At 33.4% G+C, this 26,133-nt stretch overlaps 2 protein-coding genes across 2 annotated transcripts; both read left to right on the top strand.

Moving 5' to 3' along the window:
* Window positions 1-970: 970 nt before the first annotated feature.
* LOC109171382 (beta-glucosidase 46-like) lies at window positions 971-8,764 on the top strand. Its single transcript, XM_019320466.1, has 11 exons — window positions 971-1,206; window positions 2,461-2,527; window positions 3,878-3,936; window positions 4,379-4,454; window positions 4,572-4,646; window positions 4,728-4,815; window positions 5,688-6,041; window positions 7,187-7,451; window positions 7,573-7,675; window positions 7,766-7,874; window positions 8,277-8,764. The coding sequence occupies exons 1-11, from the start codon at window positions 1,021-1,023 to the stop codon at window positions 8,497-8,499; spliced, it is 1,605 nt and encodes a 534-aa protein (XP_019176011.1). The 5' UTR covers window positions 971-1,020; the 3' UTR covers window positions 8,500-8,764.
* Window positions 8,765-13,086: 4,322 nt separating this feature from the next.
* On the top strand, window positions 13,087-21,646 carry LOC109171383 (beta-glucosidase 46-like). The gene is made up of 11 exons (XM_019320467.1): window positions 13,087-13,390; window positions 13,854-13,920; window positions 14,017-14,075; window positions 15,446-15,521; window positions 16,529-16,603; window positions 16,700-16,787; window positions 17,426-17,791; window positions 18,442-18,703; window positions 18,772-18,874; window positions 20,585-20,693; window positions 21,204-21,646. The coding sequence occupies exons 1-11, from the start codon at window positions 13,244-13,246 to the stop codon at window positions 21,424-21,426; spliced, it is 1,575 nt and encodes a 524-aa protein (XP_019176012.1). The 5' UTR covers window positions 13,087-13,243; the 3' UTR covers window positions 21,427-21,646.
* The last annotated feature ends 4,487 nt before the right edge of the window (window positions 21,647-26,133 follow it).

Genomic DNA, 26,133 nt, shown 5'->3' with positions numbered 1-26,133 from the left:
GTTAAATTTCAAAACTTGAAGGACCATGAGTGGTTAACTTGGACCAAGAATGGTTAAATTTGAAAGTGGAAAGACCACTGGTCAATTTGAAAGTTTAGGACTAAACGTGGCAAAACCACTATACTCGGAGGACCTTAGATGGTATTAACTCTTTCATGTACCTAGGTCCATAATATAATTATCGTAAAAAAGGAGCAAAATTATTATGGTTCATGTGACAAAGACCTTACACTCTTAAGGAAGACTAGCCACAAATTTTACATAAATTTTGATATTGATTCACCTCGAATGACCACAACCCAAATTTTACTTAAAACTATATAGCAACACTTTTTTTTAATACTATTAACTATATTACAATGCTGTATCTACTACTTTCGCTCAAATTCACAACCTCGCATGTGAGAGTTCAACTTAGTGCCATTGAAAAGTTGTTTTTAAATGAGACCCAATCGAAATTTAATTAAATTAGTCTCACATCAAAAGATAAAGGTACAAGTGTAGTATGCAACAAATTATTTTAAGAATTTACACATTAAAATCCACAATGATATGAGCCAAAAGTCTAATACTCCAAAACACACCCCCAAATTTTAAAAAATAAAATAAATAAATAAAAAATCTTTACAAACATTGTACACAACTTTATTTCTTTATTCTTGTATATCTGTAACCTGCTCTGATACCAATTGTTAGTTCAAACCATAACAGTATGTCAAAACTCAAAAACTATAACTAGTAGCCAAAATACAACTTTATTTCCTTATACTTGCATAACCGTCAGCACTACATTTTGATGGCAGGATGCTGAACTTGGCTCTCCAAGTCATAGCCCAACAAGTTTTTTTTTTTGAAGGATCTTATACCATTAAAATTATCAAACTAATTAATTATTTTCCAAAACACACGTAACCTATAAAAAACAAGTCAGGGCATTTCGAGCTGTGTATATATATACGTGGGGTATAAAGCCAAACACCAAACTGGCCTAGCTAGCACAAAAGCTTACCGCCATTAATAATGGCGACTTCCACTTCTGGACCAGTAGAACTGCTTCTTCTTCTTCTTCTTCTTCTTCTCTTACCTCTCATGGCGTCAGCTTCTCGTTTCAGAACAGCCCTTCTGACGCAGAATTTGGAGGACTCTTCTCCTTCGCCATTATTTCCGGCCAACTTTTTCTTCGGCACTTCTTCCTCTTCTTACCAGGTTACCTTTCTCAGCTCTCTTTTCTCCTTTCTTTTTCTTCTTCAATTCCATGGCGATCGGTTCATGTTCGTACGCTCTTCTTTCGTATATTACATTTATATCCCTCTCGTTATTATATTGCAAATCTGTCTTCGTCCCAGACAGCCATGGCTATCTGGTTCGGGTTGACGGACGCCTCAAAGTTGATTTTTGTTTATTTAATTCAGGAGAAAAAAAAAATTAAATAAACTATTACGGAGTAATCAAAAAATAAGAGTTAATTACCGATTTGGTCCCTCGACTATGAGGATTTCACCAATCTGATCCTCGATTTTTGAAATTTTTCAATTAAGTCTCCGACTTTTTTTTTTTAATAAATACCCGAAATGGTCCTAACGGTTAGACATCTGTTAACTCGGGACCAAATTGATAATTTCACTATAGTTAAGGGACCATTTCGGTAATTACATGCACCATTTTCTCCGAAAGTTAATTACTGAAATAGTCCCTTGACTATAAAGAAATTACCAATTAGTCCTGAGTTAACTGAAGTCTAACGGTTAGGACCATTTTGGGTAAAAAAAAAAAACATAACCGGGGACTAAATTGAGGAATTTTGAAAGTTGAGTATCAAATTGGTGAAATTCTCATAGTCGAGGGACCAAATCGGTAATTAACTCTAAAAAATAAAAATAAAATAATAAATAGTGATTTTCCTCAATTTAGTTCTAAATAACTTTTTGTGGTGGATGGTTTTACGAACCCAATTTAGTCCTTGACTATAGAAGTTTAATTCAAATTAATTTTTGACTATAATAGTTTTATCCAATTTAGTCTCGACCTATATATAATGATTTTTTTATTTAGTTATTGATTCTAACCGCACCGAGGACAAAATTGGATAAAACCATAAAAGTTGAGGACTTGATTAATCACAAAAAGTCATTTATGACAAAATTAAGAAAAAATCACTATAACTGAAGACTAAATTATGTATTAACTCATTAACTATATTAGAAAGTTAAAAGTTTGATTTTTGTATATATTTTATTGGTCAAGTCAATCGCACAGAATCTTCTTAATGAGATTTATTTTGTTATGTGGTCCATAAATTATTACACATAAATAAAGTTTAGTCAGCACACAGTTGAATAGTAACGGCATGTTTTCCTCGTTATCTAACAAGAAGAAAGATTTAAAAAAAAAAATAGAAACAAAAATATTTTGTTTACCTATCACCCTTTTTGTATATATTCATTGAATGTGTTGGTGCAGTATGAAGGGGCTTACTTAACTGATGGTAAAGGTCTAAGCAATTGGGATGTTTACACCCATCAACCAGGTGATGCTTCCACCCATAAATTTTTTTTTTTTTAAATGCTTATTATATTGTTTGATTAAAAAAAATGATGCAAGCCTAGGTTGCTGCAGTAGTTATTATTACTATTATTATTATTATTATTATTATTATTATTATTATTATTATTATTATTATTATTAGGAAAAATGGCACTTTTTCTCCCTAAGTTATATACTTATAGCACTTTTTCCCCCTCAATTATTTATGTAAGCACATTAGTCCACTCAATTATTTTAAAAGTGGTGATTTTTCCCCTAATATATTAAATTGACATTTCTACCCTTAAAGTAAACATTTTATTTATTTTACTTCTCCAACAAATTATTGCGTATATGTAGCGATTACCACAGTTTGGTTCGAACTGAACTAGACACTATAGCAATCGGATTAAAAGTTTTCAGTTATGATTCAGATCTAGAACCCAATATTTGGATTTCAATTTATGAAATTTAAGAATAAAAAAAACTGGATCATGAACCGTGAACCGGCGATTCCGGATCCAGTTCGAGATTTTGAACCGTCTTTATTTTAAAATTTTATTTTTTATTTTAAAATAGTCTAAATTCAACAATAAATGTATTTTATTTTTTCAGTTCGGAACATGAACCGGTCATTCCGGTCCGCGATTTTAATAAACTCTAAATATCGCGTTTTGATTATAAATTGTAATTGAAATATTTTGGTTTGGTTGCTATACTATTTGTTTGGTTTGAACCAAATTATAGTAATAATTTGTTGGAGAATAAAAATAAATGAAATATTTACTTTAAATATTTATTTTAAGGGTAAATATGTCCATTTAACATTTCAGGGGAAAAAGAGCCACTTAAATAATTCATAGAAAAAAAGTGCTATAAGTATATAACTTAGAGGGAAAAAGTGTCATTTTCCCTTATTATTATTATTATTATTAGTTTATGGTGGAATCATGGGTGGTTATAATATAGTAGTGGGTTAGTGGGTAGCTTTATTATCATATATAAATAGATGCTTATGTATTTGAGGAGGACATCTTGGAAATTAGTATTTTGGCTTTCTATTATATGAAGGGTTGGGAGAAGAAACACTCTAGAAAAGCTTCTGCATTTTCATTCTTAAGTTCTAGGCCTGTGACGCGATTCTAGGCACATAACAATTTGGTATCAAAGCATAGGTTGCTGCAGTAGTTATTATTATTATTATTATTATTATTATTATTATTATTATTATTATTAGTTTATAGTGGAATCATGGGTGATTATAGTATAGTAGTGGATTAGTGGGTAACTTTATTATCATATATAAATAGATGCTTAACAAAAAAGTTCCCCAAAAAAATTAAAAATGTTGCAGGACATGTCTTGGATGGAAGTAATGGAGATGTTGCGGCTGATCAATACCACTTGTATCAGGTATTGGTATTATCCACGTTGGTAGACTAATAATACATATACTTTTTGCGCGCATGGACTTAGCTCACTGATTTAGTAGCTAATATTTAGAAAAAAAGATCTAGGTTCAAACAACGGTAGTGTGAGTTTGAGGGTGGGTAAAACATGATTCTCTTACCTAAAAGTCACCATATTAATTCTTGTCAACACCTTCTCGATTGAGTATGTTGCACGAGATCTTCCTAGTGTGATTTATCTCTGATATGTGTACAAGAACGAGATTTACCAAGTGCATATCTTTAGATAACGACTATGGGTTTCCCTCGTCAACAAAATAAATAAATAAATAAAAACATGATGGCTTATAATTGAAGAATCGAACCACTATTGCTACGGATCAAAAGCGTCATTTTCCCTTTTTTCTAATCTAATCTTTTATTTATGGTGGTGCTGAAAACTGCAGGAAGATGCAGATCTGTTAGCGTCTCTGGGAGTCAACAGTCACAAGCTTTCAATTTCATGGTCTCGGGTTCTGCCAAGTTAGAACCACATATGCTTATTTCCTCTTTGATTTCTCTCCTTAAATACATCAAAAACCCCAAACTATTATCATATCATCTAAATCCAAATCATTAGTTGTTACATATATGGTGCAGAAGGAAGACATGGAAACATTAACTGGAAAGGGATCAACTACTACAAAAATCTCATTGACTCTCTCCTGCTCAAAGGTTTTGTCCTAATTGCTGCAATTATTCCTCACAGATCATTATATTGTTTTCCAAGAATTGATAACCCTTTACATGCAACAGGAATCGAGCCATTCGTGACTATAAATCACTATGATGTCCCTCAAGAACTTGAGGACAGATATCAAGGTTGGCTCAGCTCTGAAATGCAGTAAGTTGTTGTTCTACTTTCATAAGAGAACAATGCTTAATCCATTCTCATCATCAAACTAGATTACTTAGAATGTGTTGTGTACTATTGTGTATAGGGATGTTAATCAATCGGGCAATTAGCTTGGTTTCGAGTTAGTTTTATTGAAACTGTGGGACTTATTATTATTATTTTTTGTCGGTTCAAAATTCGTGGTCATAATCCTAAAACCTCGGGTTGTTTGACTTATTGAGCAATCTGAATTAAAACTTTTGATATTTTCAGCTTTCAATTTTAATAAATTAGCTCATTTTACACAAACAATTATAAGCTTATATATCATTCAATCAATATAAACTTCTATTTCTAAATTTTAACTAAAAATAATTAATATACTTACAGTATAATATAATATTTATAGTAAGTTTTTAATTTTTTATTATTTATTTTCATAGAAAATTACTTTATTTTATAATAAATTTATTAAAATTTTATTTTAAAAATTAATTAAAAAAATAGAAAAGATGAACTTATATATAAACTGCATATATATTTTGTTCCACATCACTTCTATAACAAGAATAGCCTTCGAGCTATCAGACTAGCCTACTAAACTTCGATTTAGCCTGTTCAGGCCATCGAGCTTATGGGGCTAAAATATTTCGGTCATAATTATAAAAACTTTCAGTCTTATCAACGAGCCTATCGATTTCGGGCTAAGATTGACATCCCAAGTTGTGTATATCTCATATATGTATACTATATATAGTTATATGTACTGAAACTCTAAAAGATGATAGGTGTTTGACTAGCTAAACAGAGCGGAGCGAAATCCAACACCTATCCGAGCTACTTTTTCCTTAATCTCAACAGAATGGATGTTTGACTTTCAGGGAAGAATATGCATACTTTGCAGATGTGTGCTTCAAGCATCTTGGAGATAAAGTGAAGTACTGGATTACCTTCAACGAGCCAAATATGTGGATCATTTGTGCTTATCGCTGGGGGTTGTGGCCAGCAAGCCATGGGAACTGGAGTGAAGGAGATGCAGCAAAGCAGCCTTTCATTGTAGCCCACAACATGATCTTAGCCCATGCTGCTGCTGTCAACATTTACAGAAACAATTACCAGCAACAACAAGGGGGTCAGATAGGATTGGCAGTGCTTTTTTACTGGTATGAACCCATGACCAACTCCACAGCAGACAAAGCAGCAGTTGAGAGAGGTCAATCCTTCATGTCAAAATGGTAAATTAAACTTTCCTTCACACACACATATATAGTTCTTGTGTGAACTATGCTTCTTGTGCGAACAGTGCTTCCTGTGCAGTCAGTGCAGATTGCACCATTAGGTATTCATAAATGCATCACACACTGTTCGAAAATGCATCAGAATGAAATGCTACAAAATGCACTACACACCAAAAAAATTGCACCACACATAATGATGTATTTTCATACACTTTATGGTGCATTTATGTACCTAATAGTGCAATCCTCACCAACTGTACGGATGGTGCATTTATGTACCTAATAGTGCAATCCTCACCGACTGTACGGGAAGCATTGTTCACACAAGAACCTAACCCTATATATATATATATATATATATATATATATATATATATATATATATATAGGGGCGGATCCAGAAAATTAGGTGAGTGAGGACATACTTAAAATGACTTTAGAATTATCAATGACAAAGTATCAAACACTTATAATATGGTTCATAATACATTATGAATTATAATACAATGTATAGGATATATAACAGTATAGTTTGGGACGTAGCCAAAACTATACTTAGGTAGGGTGAAATTGGCAAAATATAAAACATAATCAATTACATAAAATAGTTTGAATAGAAAAGACATTATATTCATAAATACTTTAATTTTAATTTTCTTTTAATTAGACCAACTTTAAATTTTTCTAAACTAATTTGAATACAATGAAGTATAATATAAACTTCTGAACTACATTAACTAAATGATTCAAAAAAAAAAAAAAGACTTTAAAAAAACATTTAATTTATTGAAGAGTGAAATGAGCTAAAAAAATAAAAAATAAAAAATAAAAAATAAAAGCTAAAATATACACACACAAAAATACAGAGGATATTTCATGTTACTATCCAAACTTTAACCAACCGAGCTATTGCATTCTTTAGTGATTACTACATATACATATATATTAATGAACTATCGAGGGTTGAGTAGGGGCAAGTAGATCCGCCCATGAATTATATATATATATATATATATATATATATATATATATATATATATATATATATATATATATATAGTCCCAATAGCATATGCATGCATAAGGGAAAAATGAAAAATGAAGGTGCATCTTATTATGAATATTGTCAATATTGAAAACAGGTTCTTGGACCCAATCATATATGGATCATATCCTAAAGAAATGAAAGATCTTTTGGGCTCAGATTTACCAGAGTTTTCAAGTAATGACTTGGAAAAACTGAAAGCTGCAAGATTGGATTTTATTGGAATCAACCATTACACAACCTATTATGTCCAAGATTGCTTGTCTTCTACATGTGACCCTTTTATGACAGGAAACACCAGAGAAGAAGGTTTTGTTGGCCAAAGTCTAATCAACCAGAACGGCAACCTTATTGGGGAAATGGTAATTATAGTTATATTGGTTTAAAAAAATGGTTGGTAATTAGGGAATTCCCCATTGTGACATATCATACACTTACTTGCATTGTTATTAACTTTTGGAACATGTTATTTGGCTTTTGCAGACAGGGTTGGAATATTTAGCTGTTTATCCACCTGGAATGGAGAAAGTAGTAACTTACGTGAAAGAAAATTTTCCAAACATACCACTTTATGTAACAGAAAACGGTAAGATGATTAATTTCTTGACCTCCCATGATTTTTCAATTTAGATCAAATTATGTATCTAAAGTTGATAAAAACTGCAACATGTTACAGGTTATTGTGATACAACCACCCCATTCTCTAACATTGAAGAAGTATTGAATGATACCAAGCGAGTCAAATTCTTGGCCGATTATCTAGATGCCATTGCAACTGCCATCAGGTATTACAATATCTGATTTATTGCCTCAATTATTCGTGATTAGTTGTTTTGGTCATCTCTATTAAAAGTAAAATTTATCCTCATTTCTACAATATAGTCGCTTTTAATCCTCAAACAAACATAAACGTAAGGCAATGTTAAGTTTTAGATTATTTTTTATCAATAGTTTTAATACTTTTAGTTGAAATAGAACATATTATCCAATTTGGGTAAAACAACTAAATTTGAAAATTTTAAGGCTTATGTTTCTATTCATGGTTGATCAAATTGCCAATCTTATAAAGTTGAATGACTCTTTTGAAGAACTGAAATTTTTTTTTTCTCGTTGTTTGAAGTTGTATCATTTGAATGATATATGATAGCAATGTTTTTTTTTTTTTTTTAAACCTTGTACATGTTTAGCAAAGGAGCAGATGTCAGAGGCTATTTTATTTGGTCTTTGTTCGATAACTTTGAGTGGACGTATGGATACACAAAGAGATTGGGGCTTTACCAATTTGATCGCGTCACGTTAAAGAGGACTCCAAAGTTATCAGCGAAATGGTACAAACAATTCATTGCAAAGAATCAGAAAATTGAAAATAAAATACGGTCAAAAAACTTGGTTCTTCATCAGAATCAGTAAAATATATAATTGTGCAAAACTCTATAAGTGCATAGACCGAACATGGAGTAATAACTAATAAAAAAATAGGAGAATGAATATCAATGCCAAGAGAGCAAATTTTATTGCTAAATATTAAAATTGTAATGTTTTTTTATTTTATTTAAGCGGACTACTAAAATTCAAGATTTAGTTAGAAGAGATTATAATGAAAGCATTGAGAGAAAATAATGTCAGTAGGAAATAAAGATGGAGGGATGGATTTACAGTTTCTAACTTCACCCAATAATGTAATATCAATCTTCTCGTGTTTTAAATGGAATTAAAGTTTTTTTTTAATTATAGTATTTTCTTTGTAATCAATCTTCTTTGTAATTTCTTTTCCATTGAATTTTAATTCCACTTCCCCTCAAATATTTTACGCAAATCAAACGAGGCCTAAGAGTATGTGCAGTATTACTCCTTTATCTTGCCCCTCAAAAGGGAGAAATCCCTCCACCGACTCCTCGAGGGCTCCACACCCGGTCCAACAAGATTGCGGATGGTAAATCACGGTGACTAAGCGGTCTCTAGGTGGGGTCACCCTTTTTCTTGAATTTATTAAAACACGCTACATAAGTATAGAGTAAAAAATATAGTAAAAATCAAAAGCATGTATAGTATTACTCTAAAAATATAAATAAATAAAAATTTCTCTCCATATATAACAACAATGTTACAAGTCCAACTACAAGAATATAATGGTCTATTATTAGCATTACTGATTTGAATTGGTCAGCTATGAGCGAGTTAATTAAGTTGGTTATCTATTTGTGGTCCTATGCTGATTAGGTTCACAAGACGGATCGGAGTACGTTTATATGGCGTACACTTTCAGATAGTGATTGCGAGTTTTCATATAAATAAGGGAAAATAACATTTTTTTCCAATATGTTATATACTTATAACATTTTTTTCCCTGAATTATTAAAGTGATAGTTTTTCTCCACTAATATGTTAAATGGACATATTTACCTTTATTGCCAGTTCATGTTCTGAATTGAAAAAATTAAAATATATTAATTGTTGAATTTAGAATATTCTAAAAGTAAAAAAATTAAATTTTAAAAGAAAGTTTGAACTAGCAGTTCAAATTGGATCCGAAACTATGAACCGATGATTCAGAATCAAAACCAAATCGCGGTTATATATACTCAGTGTTGTAAAACTCGGCCTCCTCGGCGCCTAGGCGGCCTCCTCGGCGCTAGGCGGCGCCATGCCGTGCCGCTTTTGATTATAGTCGGCCATTACTCGGCCGACCGCCTAGGCGGCCAACTCAGTCAAAATCGGCCAAACTCGGTCAAAATCGGCCAACTCGGACAAAATCGGCCGAGTCGGTAAACTCGGCCAACTCGGCCGAGTCGATCGATTTCGTCCGATTTTGACAAATTTTGACCGATTTCGTCTCATGTTGTCTTTCATTAATTATTGATTTTAGTATTATTATGATGTTATGACTTATAAATTATTGTTATTTCATTTATTTGGATGTGCTATTTGATTGAATGTTGAAAACATTCTCATTAAAATTGTCAAACTACAAGTCTGTCACTATTTTTTTAAATTTTTTTGGTGCCCGTCTAGCGCCGCCTAAATTCCGCCTAGGCGCCGCCTAGACCGCCTAGCCGCTAGGCGCTGCCTGGACGCCCGACTAGCGCCTAGCGCCTACTGCAACCATGTATATACTTATATGTGAAAATCAGAATAAATGCGAAAAAGAATATACACTATTTGCAAATATTATAATTCTAATTTTAAGCTAATGCTAGTAGTTGTTCCGATTTGAACCTCCGGTTCACGGTTCAAGATCCATTTTTTTCAGTTCACAATTTTAATAAATGAAAATTCAAATATTGGGTTCTGGTTCTGAATCATAATTGAAATTTTTGATTCGATTGCTATAATGTCCGGTTCGGTTCAAACCGAACCGTGGTCATCTCTACGTATAAACAGTAATTTGTTGAAGACGATAAATAAATAAAATATTTATTTTAAAGGTAGAAATATCCATTTAATATATCATGAGAAAAAAATCGTCACTTTTATAATAATTAAGAGGGTAAATATAAATGCATTAATAATTCGGAGAGAAAAAATGCTATAAGCATATAATTTAGAAAAAAAATGTCATTTTCCCTATAAATAAATAAAAAAATTGTCTGGAATTTAGTATTCTCAGATCTCATCATGAGATACTTCCCAGTTCCCATCCAAGTCTTGGTCCCAGTCTGGTACTCTTTTTAGAAAACTGTTCAGCACAATCCTATTCAATTCGATTACTATTTCTAAAAAAACAAAAAGTAGAATTGATAGTGATTGTGATTTCTTACCCATCCAAAACTCATAAACCAAACCTTTTTTTACAACCATATATTTGACTATTTGCATTCATGCAATATCCTTTCAAATTAAAAAAAGGGACCATAATGAAATATCATTATATTTAATTTGTAATTTATTACTATTCGCTTTACGCCCAATGTTGCAGAAGACGCTAGGCCCTAGTTGGGTGCTGGGGGAGCCTAGCGCCTAGACGGTCATACACCTAATAAAAAAAATCTACTTAAAAGTACGTCGTTTTGAAGGGAAAAACCAATTTAAAGAAAAAAAAAAAAGTTTTGGCTAAGTTTCTAAGCCGCCTAGACACCCACCTAGACAGCTGGCTAACTAGCAATCGCCTACACCCCTTTTCGCCTTGGATTAGGAGTGCGTCTAGTACCGATTTCTATAATACTGTTTACACCTATACAATTAATATAATGGACGTATTATTATTTTAAAAAAAAATAATGCTCTATTATAAACAAGAAACAAAGCATTAATAAGTTTTTTTTTTTTTTTTTTTTTTTTTTTGTGTAAACCACAATAGGGTAGTTCAAGTGGTAAATGAGCTTTTTTTGTGGGGAAGAATTTTGGAATAATCCGGGTTCAATTTTCACAAGTCACGATACCCTTTGGGTCAGTTCTTATGCCTCTTAGAACAAATCAGGTAGACCTGGACCGTCCGTTAAATGAATAGAGAAAAACCCATATTGTAATTTGCACCAAAGCATTAATAAGTTGACAAGACTCTTTATAAGATTGCAAATGTCAATCAGGAGAAGAAGATCACAACCTCCGGAGGTTGTTGTACTTGCCAGGCGGGTGGAAGACTGGAAGGCAGGTACATGTTGCACAGCTGTTAGGCACCCACCCTCAATTTATTCTATTCATAATTTAAAAAAAAAAAAAAAAAACAAACAAACAAAAAAAAACTACCACAGCTTCTTGTATTGAGTGGCACTCCATTAGTAAATTTGGTGTCAAGTCTTGAAGGCTAGTGTCGAACCACGTTGTTGGCGCTCTTTGAATAAAGAAATTTCATCTTTTGTGACCAAATATATATATATATATATATATATATATATATATATATATATATATATATATATAGGGAAGGGATCATGTGCATTTGTGGCTTCCGGTGCGGATGTGCGTGAGGTTTATACTTAGTGTGCGTGAAATTTGTACTCAATGTGCCTGAGATTTGTACTTGATGTGCGTCATGTTAATATGAGTGAATTTTGTACTTAATGTGCCTAAGTATTGTGTTTAATGTGCGTGAGATTTGTGCTTCATATGCGTGAGTATTTCAAAATTACGAGCTCAGAAGGAAGTAAAATAGAAACTCACGCACATTAACGCCCAAGCTTCCTGTTACTTCTTCCTTCAATTTGGCCATGGATTCTGAATTATTAGCTACCTTCAGTGCAGTTGAATGTTTATATAGATGATGCACGCACAGTAAAATTTGCACAGCAGCTAAATGTAAATTCCTGTTGTATTATTCCCATAATTCTTAACCACCATAACTCGCCTTCGCATCATCATCGGGGGGCAATGGCTACTGGGATGGGGAAGAAGTTGACATCAATATTTTCTACTGCATTTTACACATTCACGCACATTAAGTACAAATCTCAGGCACATTAATCACAACACTCACGCACATTGAGTACAAATCTCACGCACATAAATCCACTGCACGGAAAGCATTCATCCGCACGGGAACCTTTCAAAATATATATATATATATATATATATATATATATATATATATATATATATATATATATATATATATATATATATATAGCTTACTTTCTAAATTGGATGTCAAATCTTTTATATGGTAAAGTCAATTTTCATTGTTTTTTTTAAATATCATTGACATTGATATTCTTCTTGATTAAGATATCATGAACTAGCTTGGTTGGTGTGAGTGGTCGTGCACTTTTGTCCTGTAAGAAAGTTCGGGAGTTCGAATTTCTTCTCGTATAGAAAAATCAAACTGGCCAGCACATGCCTCCTACTAGGGTCTGCTCAGATACCTTGTACACCAGGGTGCACAATGCATTGTGCGCCCTGGCCTAAAACGACCCGTTAACTTCTAAAAAAATCCATGTTTCATATGTACAGAATTATATAATAGAATACACATAATCTTACATAATACATATAAACTCTTCGTCGTTTTGGACCAGGGCCCCTGATGCACGATATAACAATTGAAATAACTCGTGGTCTAACAAATAATAATAATAATATGTTCTTATGTATTGGAGAAACAGCAAGAGAAAAACAAAAGAGCATGCAGAAAATTGGGCATCTCGTGCTGTCTATATATGTTGGGGTATGAAGCCAAACTGGCCTGGGAGAAAAACTGACTGCCAATAAAAAATAATTAATGGCGACTTACTGCCGACAATGGCTGCCGCTGCTTCTTCTCCTCTTACCTCTCATGGAGTCATCAGCTTCTCGTTTTTTGGAGGACTCTTCTCCCTCGCCGTTTCCGCCCAACTTTTTCTTCGGCACTTCTTCCTCTTCTTACCAGGTTTCATTTAATTTCTCTCCTTTTCTTTTTCTTGCCAAACAGAAGGCGAAATTCTCTCGCCCCCAAAGCCCTACACCCCGACCTGACAAGATAATGAAGGTGACTCAGTGATCCGTCAGGTTGGAGGACCTGTGTCTAGGCTCACAAGGAACCCATCACGTTGAGTGTAACTTCTACACTGATACTATCAGGACTCGATCAATAATGCTGGCCCAGTTGAGGCTCGTCCATGCCCAATTCCGATGGACAAATCTTCGATTTGCCTCTAGCCCTCTTTAATTTCTTAACTCGAGTCTTAAGTTTAGCGACTTTCATTATTGATGAACACCTGCACTAATAAGACCTGTATTTAATCTATCACATGAGAACCAACTGATCGAGCTGCCACTAGTGTAGTCCGGGCTCCTTTTCTTTTTCTTCTTTCATATTTATGAGTATTCATGGAATATATGTGTTGGTGCAGTATGAAGGGGGTTATTTAAGTGATGGTAAAAGTCTAAGCAACTGGGATGTTTTCAGCCATCAACCAGGTCATGCTAGCTTCCACTGCACCCATATATAAAAATGCTTAGCTTATTGTTTGATAAAAATAAATTCCATAAATAAAAAAAAAAAAATTGTTGCAGGAAATATCTTGGATGGAAGCAATGGAGATGTTGCGGCTGATCAATACCACTTGTATCAGGTACTCATATTATCCACATTAGTGGAGTAATAATCTCCTCCATTTTAATTTCACTCTATGTACTTAAGTAGAATGTTATGATTTGTCAAGAAAAATAGAAAATTATGGTCTGTATTATTTTTAAAGAAAAGTGACACTTTTAATTCTCCAATTATAAGGTATAATGAATTCAGTTCTATAAGTATTAACGCCTCTAATTTTCGTCTTCTAATTATTAACATAGTGGTGTTTTTCTCTCCATCTAAACCGATACGGTACCGTTTGTTATAGGAAAGACAAAACTTTATTTCTTTATACTTTATATATAACAGTCAACGTCACATTTCAACGGTAGAATGTCGGACTCGACTTCCAAGCCGCCACCCAATACTCGTATTTTCCTCCAATATAAATAGGCTACTAAGACAAAACACATCATTTTCACCAGAATATGTGCTTTTAACCCAAATAATTTAAATGCATAATTTTTTTCTCCTCTTCTCAAAATGTTGAATCCCCATCCCGACCCGACGAAGCATTTGGGATGATGTAAATTACGGTGACTCAATACTCAGCAGACAAGGCTAATAAATGACGATGTGCACAAGAAATCTGTCCACTTTAAAAAAAATCCCACATTGCTGATGTCGAGATTTAAACATTGGTCTCTTTTCCTAAATATTGCCTATGAACTATTAAGCTAAGCTCGTGCAAACTTAAATGCATAATTTCTCTTAATAGGGAGAGAAGGGGAATAGGTGAGGGAATCAGAAAGTTAAGATAAATTTATAAGTTTTTTTTTTTTTTAAGGATGAATTTATAAGTTTAGTCCTAAAAAAAAAAATTGAAATTGAAATTAATTGCCACTGAGTGAGTGACACTGACCATTCTTTTTATATGGAGACAAAAATGTCACTGTTTTAATAAATGATGTCCAAAATTAGAAGCACATACATCAGGACCAAAAACATGCATCATTTTTTATTGAGTTTTACTAATTTAAAGTTACTGGCTCTATTACATTGTAGTATCTGTTCATATACTTTCTCAACCTACTGAAACACAAAGAACCAATAACGCCTCCACTAAGGCTCGAACTCATAATCTTCCAAATGAAAGTCCAATCCGGGTACCATTAGACCACATAGTCCTGGTCCTCAAATTACTCTCTAATGTAGTGGGTGTTAATATGTTACGGAGTATTTTCTTTATCATGTGGATCCTTGTAAATGTGCTTTTCTTCATGTGTGCCTCTATAAAAATGTCTACATCAAAATTTAAAGAGTGAGAATAAAAATTGCCAGTAAAGAGTGAAAGTACATATAATATTTTTATTTTTTATTTCTTTTTCTTCTTATCTAATCTTTAATTTACGGTGGTACTGAAAACAGAAAGATGCAAATCTATTAGCGTCTCTGGGAGTTAATAGTCACAAGTTATCAATATCATGGTCTCGAGTTTTGCCAAGTAAGGACCCAGACACACACACATATATATTGTTTGGGAAGAATATATATATATATATATATATATATATATATATATATATATATATATATATATATATATATATATATATATATATATAGGGATGCACTCAGGTGCGAAAAAGTGCCCAGAAAGGAATATGCGAACGAATCAGCACGCGATACGTGTCCAAATCTAATAGCTTAAAAAAATACGGTGGTATTTTCGTAAATAATTGAACATCGAAGTGCAAGTAAAATCACTTACAAGTGCACCTACTTTCACTTATAAGTGCATATAATTTTGTCGTGTTAACATTCATGCACCTAGGTGCACCTACTTATAACTATAGGTGCAACTATTTATAACTATAGGTGCAACTACTTATAACTATAGGTGCACCTATTTTCACCTATAAGTGCATGTAATTTTGCCTTGTTAACATTCATTGATCTGAGTTCAGCGGGTAGTAATACCCTTGAAAATCACCCACAAACATTCATGCACCTAGGTGCAACTACTTATAACTATATGTGCAATTGCTTAGAACTATAGGTGCAACTCCTTATAACTATAGGTGCAACTTCTTATAACTATAGGTGCAACTCCTTATAACTATAGGTGCACTTAGTATTGATGCTCAGTGTAAATTTTTACTTTCACCTATAATACATTTTACATGCACTTGTAATACATTTTACTTGCACTTCGATGTTTAATTATTTACGAAAATGCCACCGCGCTTTTTTAAAAAAATCAGTGTTTCTCATCCATTAGATCTGGACACGTGAACGGACAGAATCCATTCCTATTTCGCGCCTGGGCGAAGCATTCGCACCTGAGTGCGATTATATATATATATATATATATATATATATATATATATATATATATATATATATATATATATTGCATATTTCCTCTTTGATTTAACTCCTTAAAAACATCAAAAAGCCATTATCATATGACCTAAATCCTAATCATTAGTTGTTACATATATGGTGCAGAAGGAAGACATGGAAACATTAATTGGGAGGGGATCAACTACTATACAAATCTCATTGATTCTCTCCTGCTCAAAGGTTTTGTCCTAAATACAATTCCTCACAGTTGATTAATTGTTTTTCAAGAATTAATAACCCCTACCTTAATTTAAATGCATGCAACGAATGTAACAGGAATCGAGCCATTCGTGACTATAAATCATTATGATCTCCCTCAAGAACTCCAGGACCGATATCAAGGTTGGCTCAGCCCTGAAATGCAGTAAGTTGTTGTTCTAGTTTCTTAGGAGATCAAACAGTGCTTTTAATCCATTGTCCTGTTTTTGACCACCCAAAAGCCGTTGAGTTTTCCGTTAAAAATGACATTTTTCAACCATTTAAAAAAAAAAAAAATTTATGGGCTCCTGTTTGGTAAAATAGTTAGTCTATCAGTCAATTTTGGCTTATTTGACCACTATTAATTGTTTGATTTGGTTAAAAATTCAATATAAGTGTTTGGTTAATTAGCTTTTTATAGCTCTAAAATGCTAAAATTTAAAAAGCTGCTCAAAGCAACTTTTTCAATTAGCTTTTTGAGAAAAGAAATTATGTCAAACAGCTATCAGCTAACTATTTACCAAACATCTTCCTACAATCAGTTAATGTTATCAACTAGTTATACCCTCTAATTAACCAAATCAGCTATCAGCTAACAGCCATTTACCAAACAGGGCCATTTCTATTTGTAAGTTTTACCACCAACACATTTAAAAATATCAAAAGTTTTTTTGGTTTAAACATGGAACGTGTTGTCCTAATTTCTGACCACGAAAAGTAAAGACCAATCGAGAAATTAAAGTCGATCAGTTTTAAGAAAAGTGTGTTGACGAGCGACGTGACACAATATTATTTCACTTTCAGGGAAGAGTATGCATACTTTGCAGATGTGTGCTTCAAGCATCTTGGTGATAAAGTGAAGTACTGGATTACCTTCAATGAGCCCAACATGTGGACCATTGCTGCTTATAGGTGGGGGTTGTGGCCACCAAATGGTTGTTCATCACAACCCCATGGCAACTGCAGTGAAGGAGAGCCTTTAATTGTAGCCCACAACATCATCTTAGCCCATGCTGCTGCTGTCAATATTTACAGAAAAAATTACCAGAAACAACAAGGAGGAGGAGGTCAAATAGGAATTTCACTGCTCTTTTACTGGTTTGAACCCATGACCAACTCCACTGCAGACAAAGCAGCAGCTGAGAGAGGTCATTCCTTCATGTCAAACTGGTAAATTAAACTTTCCTTAACAGATAATTATATATTGGCCCTCTTGGGTAAATGGTTATTAGCTGTTAGCTGATTAGGTTAAGTAGAGGGTATAATTAGTTGATAATATTAGCTGATTGTGGAAAAGTGATTGATAAATTAGTTGTTAGCTGATAGCTGTTTGGTATAATTTCTTTCTTCAAAAAACTATTTGAAAAAGTTGTTTTGAGTAGCTTTTTTTATTTTAGCATTTTAGAGTACAAAAAACTAATTAACCAAACACTTATATTGATTTTTAAACCAAGTCAAACAACTAATAGTGGTTAAATAAGCCAAAATTGACCTATAGGCTAACTATTTTACCAAACAGGTCATTGTCCCAATGGCATATGCTTAGCTTGCATAAGGGAAAATGACATTTTTGGTTGAGTTATATATATATACCCAAATATAGATTCGACCGTGCTGCTATGGTTATGTTTAGTTTTGCTCAAGTTGTTGACTTGATAAACAAAATGTTATTCGACTCCCAGCTAGCATTAATTAGTGGTTTAATTACCTGGCCTTATTGTATTCCTTTTCCAGCTACAATCGAGGTTTACTCGTTGCATACTTTCTAATAGTGATTGTAGGTGCATCTTACGAATTTTGGCAATATTGAAAACATACAGGTTCTTGGACCCAATCATATATGGATCATATCCCAAAGATATGAAAGATCTTTTGGGGTCAAATTTACCAGAGTTTTCAAATACTGACCTGGAAAAGTTGAAAGCTGGAGGGTTGGATTTTATTGGAATCAACCATTACACAACCTATTATGCCCAAGATTGCTTGTATTCTACATGTGACCCTTCTATGTCAGGGAACACCAGAGAAGAAGGTTTTGTTGGGCAAAGTCTATCCAAGAATGGCAACTTTATTGGGGAACTGGTAAATATACTTGTATTATATTGTTGATTCACCATATATCTCTATTACACACTTCTTGGCTTTTGCAGACAGGGTTGCCATATCTAGCTGTTTATCCACCTGGAATGGAGAGAGTAGTAACTTACGCGAAAGAAAAATTTCCAGACATACCACTTTATGTAACAGAAACCGGTAAAATGACCATTTCCTTATCCATCATGATTTTCAAATTTAGATCAAACCATGTTGAGATTAACAAGAACAAGAAAAATAATAATGGCAAAAAGGGTAAAGAAGGTAAGATTTACGTGGTTCGGCAATGTGCCTACATCCACGGGAGTGAAACAATACTCTTATTCATAGTGATGGTGATAGTGTTGACATTACCCTTTAAGGATACAACCAATATATTTATAGGCATCCAATCCCTATACAATAGGTCTACCCGTTTCACTCCTAGTATGAGACAAACACTTATTCCTAATCCATGTATGAGACAAACTCAACAATCTCCACCTTGGCGAATATGTTCTTTAGGAGAAAAGATAACTCAACAAATCTCCACCTTGACGAATATGCTCTTTAGGAGAAAAGACTTATCTCACCATCTCCACCTTCACATATATGCCCTTTAGGAGAAAAGACTATCTCCACCTTCGCAAATATGTCCTTTAGGAGAAAAAAACTTATCTCACATATACACATGGGTAGGAACAACCATGCTCATCCCAACTAGCCAGCCACATGCATACGCAGCATCAGACGTTACCCAGTGCATGTACACAAACCGCTTTGTTCCAAGCCATTCGCCCCTCAGCCGTCGACCTGTTATACCGCTGCGACTCATGCTAACTGCCCCGTTCAGCTGACTTCCTGCATCCGGCCCATACCAGGTCCATATCCCCTCCTGGTATCCACGCTGCCCCAACACAACAGCGCCCCTGCAAAGTCACACTAAACCCGTGTGCCTTGCCCAATGCTCCACTAACCAGCAATTATCACTGGCCAGCAACACGCACAACGCAGCATCAAATGTTTCCCAGTGCATGTTCATGAACTTCTTCGTCGTCCCGAGAAGTCCTCCCATACCAGCCGTGACTCATGCCAAGCCTCGGCCCATACCAGGTCCTTGTCTCATGACAAGCCCAACCCGTACCAGCCGTGACTCATCTCAAATTCGGCCTATACCGAGCCAATATTGACCCATATTGATACCAGGTCCACGACCCCTCCTGGTATTCGCGCTACCCAACACCACAACGCCCCTCACCACCTTCTCATCTAGCATCTAGAAACGCCCAACAAGTCCAAACAATGTTCGAACTTGTTACTAGTTACCGCTAGAACATCACCTTCACTATAATAAGAGTCATCAGCATGTACCACGTCTGTAGCTTCCTGCTTCTTCAACTCCCCCAAATCAGCCTCTTCCAGATTTGCTGGCTTTTCTACATTCAAGGTTTTCAGAAGGCCCTGATATGCCAACAAATCCTTTACCCTAGACCGCCATAACCCAAAATTCCCTATACCATCAAACTTTGATACCTCAAATTTTGTACTTGAACTAGCCATCTCAACTATGCTCTGATACCAATTTGTTGAGATTAACAAGAACAAGAAAAATAATAATGGCAGAAAGGGTAAAGAGGGCAAAATTTACGTGGTTCGGCAATGTGTCTACATCCACGGGAGTGAAACAATACTCTTATCATAGTGATGGTGATAGTGTTTGACACTACCCTTTAGGGATACAACCAATATATTTATAGGCATCCAATCCCTATACAATAGTTCTACCCGTTTCACTCCTAGTATGAGACAAACACTTATTCCTAATCCATATATGAGACAAACTCAACAAACCATGTATCAAACAATAATGAAAATTGCAACATGTTACAGGTTATTGTGACACAACCACTCCAAATTCTAGCATTGAAGAAGTGTTGCATGATACTAAGCGGGTCAAATTCTTAGCTGATTATCTACATGCTGTTGGAACTGCCATCAGGTATTACAAATCTTATTTGCCTTAATTATTTGTGATTATTCGTTTCATCATCACTATTAAAAGTAAATTAAATAATATACCCTCATTTCTACACTGTACTATAGTGGCAGTTTTAATCGTTCAACAAACATAAACTTAAGGCAATAGTGCTAAGTTTTAGATTTTTTTCGTCAATATTTTAGTACTTTAGATATTTTATTTTGGGTTGTTGAACAATGTGTAGTCCAAACATGTAAAGGGACCTGTCAAAAAGTAACTAACTGATATACATGTGTATATATATAGTCCAACTATTAGTTTAAAGTTTTAGTTAAGATGAAACACATTATTCAATTTAGGTAAAATAACTAAATTTGAAAATTTTAATGCTTACGTTATGTTTATGGTTGATCAAATTGCTAATATGATAAAGTTGAAGATATATTTTGTAATTTGTTACACCAACAGACTAAAATGACCAATTTGAAGAACGTAACCAAAAACTTTTTTCTTTTCCTGGTACATGTTCAGGAAAGGAGCAGATGTGAGAGGCTATTTTATTTGGTCTTTGTTTGATAACTTCGAGTGGACGAGTGGATACACAAAGAGGATGGGGCTTTACCAGTTTGATCGTGCCACACAAAAGAGAACTCCAAAATTATCTGCAAAATGGTATAAACAGTTCATTGCAAAGAATCAGAAAGTTGATAGTAAAATGCAGTCGAGAAATATGATGCTTCATCAGAATCAATGAAATATGTAGTTTATGTGTAAAACTCTACAAGTCCACAGATCGAACTGTGTAGTAATAAATAATTGAGTAGAGTATCAATGCCATAAGGGCAAATTTATTGCTAAATATTAGAATTGTAATGTTTTATATTTTATTTTACCAAATGAAAATTCAAGAACTAGTTTGAAAATATTACAATACAAGTAGAGTATTGAGAGAAAATAATGTGTTTAGGTTGATTTATTATCTTTCTTATGATTTGGCTAAGGTTAGGCACGCCTTCCTTGCGGTGTTTTATGTGAGAGGGTCTCACATCTTCGGCGAGACATTTACTAAGAAATATTTATTAATTGCTAAAAATATTGTACTTTGTCCTATGGTATTGGCCTAGTGGATAGAAGATATGTCTCGTTTAAGGTTGCAGGGTGGGGGCTTGATTTCTACCACGAACAATAGGGTCAGGATTTGGTTTAGGTTCATTGTGTGCGTAAGTCTACAATATGATATTAAGCTTGAAAACTATATTAACTCGATTTACTTCATTATAGCGGGTCCTTGGTGTTTAAGATTAGGGATGTCAATTTCTCTTGTCTCCCATGAGGATCCTCGATACCCCCCCCCCCCCCCCTCCCCCTTAACGGGGATGGGAATGGAGAAAAAAAATTGGGGAACAAAGGCGGGGATGGGAATGGAGAAAAAAAATTGGAGAACAGAGGCGGGGATGGAGAATGTATGTTTTCAATTCCCCGTCGGGGGACGGGGAAGGGAATGGGGATATCCCTCCCCACCCTGCCCCGTCCCCGATAATAATAATAATAATAATAATAATAATAATAATAATAATAATAATAATAATAATAATAATAATAATAATAATAATAATAATAATAATAATAATAATAATAATAATAATAATAATATTATTATTATTATTATTATTATTATTATTATTATTATTATTATTATTATTAAGGACTGAAAATGGTTGATTTAAAATGTAAGGACTAAAAGTGAAAGTACCACCAAAGTCGGAGGATGTCCACTGGTATTTACTCAGAATAATAATACTTTGTGTTTCTCAATTATACTTGTGATCACTTTTTGTCACTCAATTATTTGCGACAAAAAATGTAAGTTCCTTATACGTTAGGGACTATAGGTACTATTTTCGAGATAAAAAATATTATGTGTACCCTTATTTTTTATTCTCAACTTCTAGCATTCTCACATTCTTACCAGTTTTTTTCTCTTCCTTTCTTTTCTTCTTTCAATGGTGGTTCATGTTAATATTGGGAAAATCACAAACCAAATCATTTTTATGACTCTTTGGTGCAGTATGAAGGGGCTTATTTAAGCCATGGCAAAGGCCTAAGCAACTGGGATGTTTTCACCCATCAACCAGGTTAATTTCTTCAAAGAAATGTTAGCAATATCTCTCTCATAATTGATATCTTTTTAGTTGTGTTGCCTCTCGAATTGCAGATTAGACGTTTTGTCTCAAAATTTGCAGAAGTGATATCTCTGTCATAATTGATACTCTGTATCTGTATCTTCTTAATTGTGTTGCCTCTGGAACTGTAGATTAGACGTTTTGTCTCAAAGCTATAAACTATATAATGATGCATTATATATTTGTATTTGATAAACCAACAACCATTAATCATTTAGTTTGACCAAAATTCGATAAGCATAGTTAACTTTGCATGCTAAGATCACAATTCACAAAGGCGAGATTTACACAGTGTTCTAATGGCATATGCATAATAAATTAATAATGAAGTCACATCGATCTTATGAACTTTGCCAGTATTCAAAACAGGTTCTTAGACCCAATCATATATGGATCATATCCTAAAGTAATGAGAGATCTGTTGGGGTCACTTTTACCAGAGTTTTCAAGTACTGACCTGAAAAAGCTTGAAGCTGGAGGGTTGGATTTTATAGGAATCAACCATTACACTTCCTATTATGTCCAAGATTGCTTGTCTTCTACATGTGACACTTCTATGGGAGGAAACACCAGAGAAGAAGGCTTTTTTGGGCTAAGTCATTCCAAGAATGGCAACCAAATAGAGTTGTATTCTCTTGATCTATTCACCATCTCCATTATGCATTAATTACACTTATCATGTTTTTGGAACATGTTAATTGGCTTTTCCAGACAGGATTGGATTATCTAGTCGTTTATCCACTTGGGATGGAGAAAGTAGTAACTTACGTGAAAGAAAGATTTCCAAACATACCAATTTATGTAACAGATCGAAAACGGTAAGGATCGCTTCATTGATCTCTTTTGGTTTTTCAATTTAGCTCGAACCAGGTATCAAACGTTGATGGATATGAAAAATGTAACATTTTACAGGTTATTGTGACATAACTACCTCAAACTCTAGCATTAAAGAAGTGTTGTATGATACCAAGCGAGTAAAATTCTTGACCGATTATCTACATGCTCTTGGAACTGGAATTAGGTATGATAAATAAATAATCAAATTTATATGACATATGACAAAATTCTCTGCCCATATCATTTGAATGATATATGACAACAATGTTAATTTTTTTCCTTCATACATGGGCAGGAAAGGAGCAGATGTCAGAGACTATTTTATTTGGTCGTTGTATGATAACTTTGAGTGGAATATGGATTCACAAAGCGACTGGGGCTTTACCATTTTGATCGTGTCACGTTAAAGAGAACTCCAAAACTATTTGCAAAATGGTACAAACAATTCATTGCAAAAAATCATAGAGTTGGAAGCAAAGCGCAAACAAGAAATATCATACTTCACCAAAATCAATAAAATATATAGGTGTGTAAAACTCTATATGTACACAACTCGAACTTGTATTTGAGCTTTAGAAGTTTTACCTTCTATTGAACTAGTTTTCGAGATTTGCTATTCTCGGGTTCAATACCTCATTGGGCATGTCTAGAGTAGTTGTTATGGACATTATCTTCTCAAGGTTTGGTTAATGATTCTATTTCATGTCGACTTTACAGATACTACATAAGAATTCAAGCATATTATATTGATTAGGGCAATTGATGATATGGATGATGGTGATGATTTTATCTATAGTTTGAACTTTAATATTCAATAGCCAGATGATGAAAGATAACCTTCTTGATTTATTATTGCTTCATGTCTACAACACTTAGCATTGAATGCGTAATATAAATTCATAGTTTATGAACATTCTAGAGATAAATTTGGATAAGCAATATAAATCTATTACTCCGTATATTTTTTATCACACCAAAAATTGTATATTTGTAGTTTTGTACTGCTAAACTCTATTGTTTTAAATAAGAGAGTCAATACTACACTTATAGAAAAACGTAATTGTTACATGCATGTCTAGAAGTATTTATTTGATCTTACAATAATTGTTATCACGTGTTATACTATGTTTAAAGAGACATTCCAACAAACTCCTCTAGTGAAGAACTGTTCAATTCCTATGTGTTCTTGATCCAACAATCTAGAAGTCTTATATCTAGTGATGATGGCATTTTAAGTTCATGTTACGTGACAACTAACATTTGAAAATTGAGCAAGTTTAAATGTGTGAATTTCCAGAAATGATAGAAAAAAGATACATTTCTTGTTGGCTACAATTAATGTGGTACATGTGTTGAGTATGCAAATGTCACCATAAGACCATCTCAAATTAATAAGACGGCAAATTGACAATTTGGCGTAAGTTTTGACACGACAGAGTTTCAACGAAAATGGTATCGTGGTACATATTTTGTCGTTGATAACTATTATAGCGCCATATATGGCGTTACATTGTTCATCTACGCCATATTTGGTGTAGTTTTTTTCCCATTTGTCTTTGTTTTTATTTGCTAATTCCTTTTATATCATTTATAAATATCTTGATTAAAACAAAACTAATATTGAATATAAATTAATTAAAAAATAAATTACATAAAACATAATTTTAACAAAATCCCAAAATTATAATTATATTTTGTATTAAAATATTTAAATTATTTTACAAGGCTGTGTGTGTGTCTCTCTCTCTTTTTTTTTTCCTGCTAAAAGATTTGTAAATTATGTATAAAATATTGTACATTGTATTTTTTTTTCTTCAAACAAAACTATTTTCATTTGGGGCACCCCAACTAAGTTGATCATGTTGAGATTTAGTAACCACAAAGTCACAAGTTCAATTTCTAGCAAGAGTGATCTATTTATCTTCTTGATTAGAGTCGTCCAATAGTTTACCTTAATTGTGGCCATTTACTAGCAAGATCAACAGAGTTTACCATGTACACACCCTCAGATACTAAATGTGAATTTTCCATATCACTCAACATTATCCTTATCCCATTAAGTTGGACCGTTAACCATGATTTTAGCATTGGATAAAATATTATGTATTTTTTTCTACACATACAAAAACTAGTTTAAATAATAAGGTTGAATTGGTTTGAAAAAATTCTTTATATATAAATCACACATTTCAATATTTTTTACTTTACCATATATAATTATTGTATTTTACCAGGATTATATGGTTTAATGGTACTCGGGTTGAACTTTCATTTAGAAGGTTGTGAGTTCAAGCTTTAGTGGAGGCGTTATTGATTCTTTGTGTTTTAGTAGGTTGAGAAAGTTATCTCTTACTTTGTCAGCCACATACTAAAAAAACAACTCACAACGGTCCTTATTTTCATTTTACTCAATAAAATAAACGCCTACAGTATTGTTTTGA

This window comes from Ipomoea nil, unplaced genomic scaffold (assembly GCF_001879475.1).
Source record: "Ipomoea nil cultivar Tokyo-kokei standard unplaced genomic scaffold, Asagao_1.1 scaffold0317, whole genome shotgun sequence".
In the NCBI taxonomy this organism is placed as follows: domain Eukaryota; kingdom Viridiplantae; phylum Streptophyta; class Magnoliopsida; order Solanales; family Convolvulaceae; genus Ipomoea; species Ipomoea nil.
Note: the sequence above shows the minus strand (reverse complement) of the source record. Positions and strands in the feature narration are given on the sequence as shown.